Source organism: Entamoeba invadens (genome assembly GCF_000330505.1).
Source record: "Entamoeba invadens IP1 unplaced genomic scaffold scaff_1105074726023, whole genome shotgun sequence".
Taxonomy (NCBI): Eukaryota; Evosea; order Mastigamoebida; family Endamoebidae; genus Entamoeba; species Entamoeba invadens.
This window is the reverse complement of record NW_004443608.1, coordinates 70,950-81,024: the sequence shown is the minus strand read 5'-3', so window position 1 is coordinate 81,024 and position 10,075 is coordinate 70,950. Positions and strand designations below refer to the sequence as shown.

General features: G+C 33.0%; 2 protein-coding genes across 2 annotated transcripts; both read right to left on the bottom strand.

Moving 5' to 3' along the window:
* Positions 1-1,193: 1,193 nt before the first annotated feature.
* Positions 1,194-3,425, bottom strand: EIN_074500 (serine/threonine protein kinase ppk15, putative; the record flags this gene model as incomplete). The annotated part of the gene is made up of 2 exons (XM_004259320.1): positions 1,194-2,867; positions 3,075-3,425. 2 exons carry the CDS (start codon positions 3,423-3,425, stop codon positions 1,194-1,196), a joined length of 2,025 nt encoding a protein of 674 aa, XP_004259368.1.
* A 4,664-nt stretch (positions 3,426-8,089) lies between these two features.
* EIN_074490 (protein transport protein sec23, putative) lies at positions 8,090-10,075 on the bottom strand (the record flags this gene model as incomplete). The annotated part of the gene is made up of 2 exons (XM_004259319.1): positions 8,090-9,964; positions 10,015-10,075. Coding segments are annotated over 2 exons (1,936 nt in total), but the record flags the coding sequence as incomplete, so codon positions are not given.

Genomic DNA, 10,075 nt, shown 5'->3' with positions numbered 1-10,075 from the left:
ATAGAAACTTTGGATTCAAAAAGGAAGGAAGTACCAAATGAATTGAAAAGAAAAGGAAAGCGCACAGATGGGTCTTTAGTAACATGTCATTGTTCAAATCGGAGTTACTTATCAAGTTTTATTGATAAGAAAACTAATGTTCTATTACTGTCTAGCACTAAACCCAATGAAGTGGATGTAAATACAAATGAAAAAGTATCAATAAAACCAAAAATTAGATCGAAATAATTTACACAAAGATTACCAAATAGAACCACTATTAATATAGATTATAACAAATTTATGGGAGGAGTTGATATAGTTGACTCACTTACCAAAAGAACTGATACAAAGAAAATAACAAAAAGGTGGACTTTAGCTTTGTTTTTCTGTATGTTAAATCTGGCATTTAACAACTTGTACGTTATCATGAAATCTCAAATTATACACAACAAAAAACCATTACAAACAAAAATTAACAGAATTGAAATTATGGAAAATGTCGCGATACACTTAATTGTTAACAATGTCAAAAGAAGGAAATTGAATCATTTGAATCTACGATCCAGAAAAGCCGTTATTTATTTTTTGAAAACATTTACAAAGAATGACATTAAACAACCCATTTTTATTCAAAAAACCGCTTCTGATTGTGCGATTTGTAAAGAAGAAATTAAAGGAAAACGAAATTCCGTTAAAAATATTTGTGTGTCATGTGGTAGACATGTTTGTTCCAAACACTCTATTCGAATTTATAAATGTAAAGATTGTATCAATCAATTTGATTTCTAAAACAATCAAAATTGATATTTTTGTGGTAGTAATATATCGGGATATTTGCATCAACATTAAAAATAAATTTCCTGTTTATACAAATAGTTCTCACTTAGATTTTATTTGGTTATTGGCAAAAATGGCGACTTGTTTAATTTCCCCTATAAAGCTAATCAAAAATATCTATTTTAATTTGTTTTTATGATTTTTGTTTATAATTGTTATTATTGGTTGCATGGCTTTCTCATGCAGTGTGTTATTTTTTAAAATAATTTTTACACATTTTTTTCATAAAAAAACGTGTAAAACATGCGACCATCCGCGGGGTATATACATGTTGCATTCAATGAGACATTCTCAATTAAAGATCTGATATTTCCACAGTATATTATATATAATAACAAAGGAAATGTGTGAACCACAAATTTACAAAACACAAATCATTTCTTTTTGTCTTTCTCCTCTTTCTTTTTCTCCTTTTTTTCTTTCTTCTCCTCTTTTTCTTTCTGTTTTTGTTCTTCCTTCTCTTTCTTTTTTGTTGGGTCTCGAATGAATCGGTCACTGAACCGCTTTTTCTGTTTGATTTCTTTCTTCTCGCTGTCACTTTCATTGGCACCAACAGACATCGGAGACTCGTTTCCCAGTGAACTGTTTGATCTCGAGGAGGGGTTCGATCTATCCATATCATAGAGAGCGTCTGTGCTTGACGTAAGTGATTTCTTTGGGTTGATTCTCGGAGAGTTCTTTGGTGAAGACTTCGGTGACACCTTTGGTGATGCTTTCGGTGAAGCTTTTGGGGAGACTTTTGGTGACATTTTTGGGCTGAGTGCTGGGGAATGTCCTGGTGTAATTCTACGCCATATTTCCTTAAAAAATCCCATTTTCTTCTTCTTTTCGGACAGAGATGGTGATGGCGATGCCGGTACATTTTCTTCTACACTTTCGATGTTATCAACTTCCTTCGCAAACTCTTCGACTACAGGAACAAAAGTACGAGGAACCATTCCTTTCTGTAAAACGACTGGTACGACCAATGGCTTTTGGCCAAAGACGTCAGAGAGACCGTGTGGTGTAATACTTCCCACAAATGGACTCTCTGTTAACACGTTGATGACGTGGCCGTTGTTGAGTGCGTGCATGAACAATTTGTAATACATTTGACTCTCCGTCACATCGACTCTCACCCCTTCGAACGCGTGTTTGACATACTCATCGCCTTCTAAAGTCATGACCTTCCCATATTCTTTATATTCAAACCGGCGTATAGAAGGGACATACCCTTCTATTGGTATACCAATGATGAACGGATGACTTAAGGCTTGATCGGGAGTCAATCGCTCTTTAGGGTCATACGCCAAACATCTCACCATGAAGTCGTAGAGTGATGCGCGGATTTCTTGGACCTCGTCGACCTCACGTGTGGACACTTTCATCGGATTTTTCTCAATTAAGTCTTCAAGTAAATGATACGAGAAGTAGTGACGATTCGTTTGAAGACGCACATTATTCTCCGCTTCATACTCAAACTGTTCCTTCAATTGATAAACCCCATTCTCCTTCTTAAAAAATTCTTTAGTCCGAGTCCCCTTGTCTAACATCGACACTGGAGGCATCCCCAACATGTCAATCATTTTAAATAATAAGTTGTATTCACTTGTCCCCGCAAACAAAGGAATTCCTAAGAAAAACTCCGCAGCTATACACCCGACACTCCACATATCTATCGCACATGAATACGGTAACCCCAAAACAATCTCGGGCGCTCTATAATGGCGCGATTGAATATACGTGTTCATCGTGAAATTCTCAAAGCATGCGCTGCCAAAGTCTATCAACTTGATGTTCGAAGACATCCCTTGTAATAACACGTTCTCGGGCTTCACATCACAGTGGACGACATTCGCCTGACTAAGCGTTTGCAGCGCGTGAAGTAAATGAAAGAGAAATTTACGGATCGTCCGTATCGAAAACCCTTTGTTCTTGTTCTCCTTCATTAAGTGGTACAAATCAGTCCCTAACAACTCCGTCACTATACATATGTGGTTATAATACATGAAGTGGTCATACATCTTAAGTATCACTACGGGTCTCTCTTGTTCGTAATATGCGTTTAACTACAAGTGAGTCTTTCATCATTTTTGAAGGGAGCAAGAGTGTCACAAGAAGATAAGAACAGCAGTAAAAGGAGTTATTTAAGTCGGTCTTCTCGTATAGTAAAATGTACTATAAATGTACTATAAATATAGTTATGAGAGGAACACTCGATTTTGACACTATGAAAGATGTGCTACACACGAACTTTTAACACTAAAGCAACAAACAATCATCAAAACAGAAACTTCGATCAATCCTTGTCGAAAATAGGCGGTGTGGTTTTTTAGTATTTTCACTGCGACGTTGGTGTTTGTGTTGAGATCGATACAATGGAAAACTTGTCCAAACGTCCCTTCCCCTAATAACGAAACGACTTTATATTGCGACAATACACTTGGGTTCATCGAACAATCAGGACCTTCTAACGAAGTTAAAGACCCGATGATATCATCTTTTTTCACTATTAAATCGTTGTATTCGTTGTCTCGTGGGTTACTCCCAGGCAACATCGGATCAGTCAAAATGTCCTCTTCGTTCAAACCACACCGGTTGAACGTTGTGCGTAGCGCTGTTGTCATTTGTTTTGTTAGTCCAGACGTTTTCGCGGATGTGTACGGTTGGTTGGGTGGCGGATCAAATGTCGAAAATACACCTTTGCTCATCGCGCCACGGCTTCAAGTTTTCTTAGTTTCTTTTCTTTTGAAATTTATTGTTTCTTTTTGTCGTTCAAACAGTATTATTCTTTTTGGTTTCTTGTTTTTGCTCAACTGTTTAGCATCTCTCTTCTTTTTAATTAATTCATATTTATTTTACTATAAAAGTAACCGGAGAAGATTAACTTCTTAAATACTTTAAGAGTAATAGTATATATAGTTTGTATAATTATAATTTACTATATATTGTTTTATTCAGTTGTCCATTTTTTTTGGAGTAGCTTGTTCGAATAATAAAAACTGATTTTCTCAAAAATCAAAAAATGTACTATAATATTTAATTTCGTTTTTTATATTTTTATTATACAATTTAATAAACCACTTGATTTGTGTTCTACTTTTATAATAAAAATTGTTCATCATATCGCCGTTTATGACTTCAATACCAATAGTTTTAATTAAGTCAAATTTAATGGCTTATTTTAACAATTGCATTATAAACAATTATAGTTTTTTTTAATAAATACTTGTTTAAGCCCAAATGGTTTTTATTATAAAAATAAATTATTTTATGTAATTATATTATATAGTAAATATATAATGAATATATATATAATTTTAATGTGGTTTTACAAATTTAGCGAAATGTTTTTCATTTATTTAAAAGAGAAAAAAAAAAATATTGTTCTTATTGTAAATTTAAAATTCAAAGATATTATTATCAATAGATTGTATTTTATTAATTATTGTAATTATCATTACAAATAAGAAATGGTAAAAAGATTTATTAGAAATACAAATGTTCTTGTATAATTAATCCAATAACAACTTAAGAATTATAAATAAAAATATTATTATTATTAAATTTTGAACCAACTTGAAAATTCAAAAAATAATTTTTAAGAATAATAATTTAATAATTTTTAAATATAGTATTAGTAATCATAAAGTTTAACTAATTATTAATATAATTAATCCAGCAGTGGCTTTTTAGATATTTCATCTTCTGGTGGCTTGTCATTTGTTTCTTTATAAAAAATTTTTTTGTCTTGGTAAAAGAGGTGTGTACTTGGTTCAATAAGTTTGTTAAAAATGACAAACGCAAAAATGTTCAGTGCCATCAAAAATAAAGCACAAGAGAACCATATAACTACTTTCTTTATTACTTCCGTAGCTTTATTATCCACAACATCATAACACGTTTCTATTGATCCACTTGACACTTTACTCCCCCATTCAAATTGAAACTATTTTTTAATTTTCAAAGAAGTAATATTGAAATAATAAAACAAACTAGATCTTCGACTTGTTGATTATAAACATTCCAATCATACTCAGTGGAATAAGACACATCCGCAAAATAAATAACTCCAAGACAAACAAAAGGAAAAATTGGCAAAAACAAGGAGCGAATTGATGCATTTTCAAATGTAATCTCCTTCGATGGTCTTTTCACAAAATGTGTTATAACAACCGCAAATAGTGTAAATAACAAACACAATATATACACTGGTAATGTCATAATCCCACTCCACAAAGAACAGGTGTATTTGTGGTCTTCTTTATAAAGACCTAATTCAAAGTATGGAAGTGCTTGAACGCCAACAATAACAAATACTATAGAAATTACCTATTATTTAATTCAGAACAATTCTTTTTTTTAAAATTTAATTCAAAATGGCAGTCTTAATCGATAGATAAAAAACATACAATATTCAATATCCAATAACAACTATACATGTACCCGCGTGTAATTTTGGTCTTCTTTGGATTTATCATCCCATCAAAACAATCAAATATCACAGAAGTGTATTCCATCATTTTGTTGAATTAATTTCATTCAATTATTATTTTTCAATACCAAGGGGTTCTGTGAATTATAAAACGATATAATTCATTTTTATTATGAATAAATTAGATGTATTTATATAAACTACACACCTGACTGAAAGTTTTTGATACTCTTTTGTTTTATTTTGAAACACTCAATTTACAAGATTATTGTTGTTTATTATAATTTACTATTTAACTACACACCATATAATTAATATGTTTATTAATATGTTTATATTAAATTTACTATACATTTATTCAATTATTATTTAATGATACAGTTAGTTTCACAACAATTCCTTATTTTTCATAACAAATAGATTTTTGTTTCAAAACAATTAGATTTGTACCTTTGTTCAGCCCTGTTTCAAAATAATTATTTTTTGTTGCACAATTTGCGTGATTGTTGCATAATTGGAATTATTGTTGCATATAAATATCGGGTGTTTCAGAACTATTTATTTATCCTCAAATCAATAATTTATTGTTCCAAAACAAAAAGTTGTTTCATAATTATTGTCTATTGTTTTAAAATAATATAGGATTATTGTATAACCGCATTGTATTGTTTCAAAACAAAAATAAACAAAAATAACCAAAATAAATTCAAAAAATGGTAAACTGTAAAAACTACACTTTTTAATAAAATTTGTTAATTATAAATAGTTTTACAGTTATCATTGAATAAAAATTGTTTAACCAAATAAAAAACTTAATGTAATTATAAGTCTTCACGTAAAAACACTTTACGAGTCACTACTTCGCTTCTTCCATGATATTTTTGTTCTTGCTATTACGACACATCGTTGACACATTAACAACTTCATTATCAAGTTCTTCCACCTTTCCAGTTTTCCCATTTCTTCTTCAACAAGAGTCTTGTTGGTTTCTCCGAGAGTCTTACTTCAATTGACACTTTTAGCGACCACAGAAAAAAGTGCTGAACTATATTTAAAATTTCTTCCTTTTTTGGTTTAGATATATTTTCTCCTTTTGCCAACTGTCCCAATAACCTCTTAAGTGATGACTCACCAATGCGGATTTTCTCTTTATAATACTTCCAGTCTCGTTCCTTACCATGTTCAATATATTCTTCTGTTAGCGTCTTCCTCTGTGTTTCTGTTACAACTACGTATATCCTTTTGATCTTTTCCTCCTCCGAATGTTGGGCTGTGTGAACAATTGACGAAGGCGCGAGTGGGACCAACGAGGCGACAATATCTTCAGCTAATCTTCTTTCTGTTATTTCGAGTGGTTGTGGTGCTTCTGCAACTGGGGAAACCTCTTCGTGGTTGAGGAATCCATCGACTTCATCTCGGTGGATGAACTCAAAAGAAGTGATTGCCATTACTTTATTTTTTAGTTTTCAGTTTACCATTTTTTGAATTTATTTTGGTTATTTTTGTTTATTTTTGTTTTGAAACAATACAATGCGGTTATACAATAATCCTATATTATTTTAAAACAATAGACAATAATTATGAAACAACTTTTTGTTTTGGAACAATAAATTATTGATTTGAGGATAAATAAATAGTTCTGAAACACCCGATATTTATATGCAACAATAATTCCAATTATGCAACAATCACGCAAATTGTGCAACAAAAAATAATTATTTTGAAACAGGGCTGAACAAAGGTACAAATCTAATTGTTTTGAAACAAAAATCTATTTGTTATGAAAAATAAGGAATTGTTGTGAAACTAACTGTATAATATTTATATTATTTATACATAAAATTATAATAATAGAATTTTTATAAACAATATAGAATTAATTTAGTATATAATCTTAATATAACTATTTATTAATTATTTTTTTAAGATAATTACAATTTAATTATTCTGGAGTTAAAAAAATAATCAAAAAATAATTGTCTACTTACTATTTCATAATTAATCCAAATAATGTAAGTAATATAAATTAAAGAGAAAGGACGGACATGGGGACGAAGGACGGGAATATAGGCCGAAAGACGTCCTTTGTGGTTTAGGGACGTCCTCCCGCTATAAAGGAAGTCCTCCTGTGTATATGGTGTCCTTTCTATTATTTTCGTGTCCGCGGCATTTTTTAAAACTATATAATGAGTTATAATATTACTATGAATTTACTATTATAAAATATAATTATTTCCAAAAATAAATAAATTCAAAGACAAATGTTAAACAACAAGTAATTTCGTTATAAATTAATGGTTTTTATAAAATATGCAAATTTAATTAGTTTTTCAAAGAAAACTCAATGGTAAAATGAAAAAAAAATGATAAATTATTATAAACCATTAATATATAACAAAATTACTTTTTAAATAGTTTTTGTCTTTGAATTAATTTATTTTTGGAAATAATTATATTTTTTGATTGTATATTTATAATAAAAATATACTTCGTTATATAGTTTCGATAATGAATAAAAAATGCCGCGGACACGAAAATAATAGAAAGGACACCATATACACAGGAGGACGTCCTTTATAGCGGGAGGACGTCCCTAAACCACAAAGGACGCCTTTCGGCCTATATTCCCGTCCTTCGTCCCCATGTCCGTCCTTTCTCTTAATAAAGAAAAACTTAATGTTAAATTATTTTATCGTCAGATTAAAAAAAATTAATAATATACTTAGTTTAAATTAATAAATTTAAAATTAAATTTTATTATTAATTTTATTATAATATATAATTTTTTAATACATTTAAATAAAAACCATATTTATATTAAAAATTATACTAATAATGAAGAGAGAGAAAAATTCTTTAGTTAAAATTGTCTTTAACTGCGAGTTGTTTCAAGTGACCCAAGAAAGTTTCCAGATTCACATCTTCTGTGAAGATTAAGTCGTTTTTGTTTTGTCCCGGAGCGACTGCTGGGTCCAATACAGTCAACAAATATCTTTGGTTTCCCGAATATTGGTTACACACGTATATTCTTGGTGCTGGGATTCTTCCTTTTGACATTTCATTTGCGTCGTTCTCTGCCTTCACGAAGAAATCCTTTAATCCTGCGTACTCCTCCTTCTCCTCGAGTTTTTGTTTCATCCAGTCGGCGACGACGTTTCCTCTGAATACGATGAGATAGAAGTAAGTGTCCAATAACAAGATTTGGTCTGGCTTAATTGATTGGAGTGACAATAAGACGGGCATAGATTCTTGTCCATAGACATATGCGTCCAATGTTGGTTGGATCATAGTGAGGGAGTTCCCCACATTTTCTCTATTAAGAGTAGCTCTAAAAATTGATGTTTCATCTGGTGTACAATTAAAGACTCTTAAGAAATGACTTCTTCTCAAGTGGAACATGAACTGTGGGTATATCGAAAAGTTTGGTGTTAACTTAAATGATGTCGGATCATCCTTTCTGAAATCACCAAACCGTTGGCAGAGACGAATTAAACTCCTATCAAGCCAACGGATGGCTTCTCGAGAGTCTTCACTTTCAGCTTTAAACACTGCATATCTTGCCATAAGTGTAGTCGCAGCTTCTTGATCAAATGAAGATGCTAATTTACTAAACCCTTCCGTCGATGGGTTCGTCCACAATCGAGCAGCTGTTGTCACTCTCATACAAATTCTTCCACTCTCATCTCTAAAACTCGTTCTAAATTGAATGATCCCCCCTTCATTCCCATTCTTGACATTCGACTGCGGATTGGTAACATCAAAAATGAACCCAAAAGTAGAGTCTTTCAGTGCAAACGACGCTTTCCACGCAGAAGTCCCTCCTATCGCAATGGATGTGCTTGACACCGAAGACGTCTTCTTCAGTCCCGACGCAAGTGCTCCAAGCGCACCACACACTTTCATTTCTTTACACGTCTGCACTTCAACACTCAAGTTGTTTCGTATCACATTCTCCTCAAACAGTCGAAGTAATGTCTCTCTCAACGCTTCGTGCTTATAATCTTCAAAGTAATAGGCGATCCCCCCAGTAGACTCAAACAGTTTTCTCATCTCCATCATCCCCGTCTGATCCATCGAACACGCAAAAATCGAACAACTCGAGTGGTTCGCTACTAACTTGTCCGCCACGTCATCATAAAACGACTTTGAGGAATTCATATAAGGTGTGTTGTCGTTGACGATGTCTTGATGACACCGGATGTTCTCTCGTAACGAACACCCAACGATCTTCCCAGGCCCTTCCGTGCATGGACCAGCAACAAATGTGATGATGTGCCCAGACAAGCCAGACGCCTTTAACATTATCTGCGCTATCTCCACTGCGGCGCCCGTCGCGCGCTGCGGTCGCATCGCTTGAGCCACTGGAAATCCGTCGACTTGAATTGAATCGATGACGGTCATGAGAGTCAATTCACAGAGAGAGAGAGGAACAATGTATTCATTGCTCTCAACAGAAAGAGTCATTGCACACTGAACAGTCATCGGAGAGTTCTGCTTGTTTGCAAAAGCGACGGACGTCAAACAGGAAGTGTCACACATCAAGTTGTGGACGGTAATGCACTGGCCAAAGGTGATCACCCCGACACGGGTTGTCGGGGGTAACAAAGAGACGACGGAAGTGATGTGCGCCTTCAACTCGTCTAATTCGTCTTGAGAAGTTGTTGTGTCGATGACAAAAATGTAGGACGGGTATTGTGGAGCTCCGGGTAATTGATATTCAAAAGTCGTGTGCTGGAGCTCAGGAAGTTGGTCATTTGTTTGTAACTGGTTCCTCGACAAACAGAAGCAACACGTCCACAAATGACTAGTATAGTCGACTTGACAATACGGGTTAATAGCGGC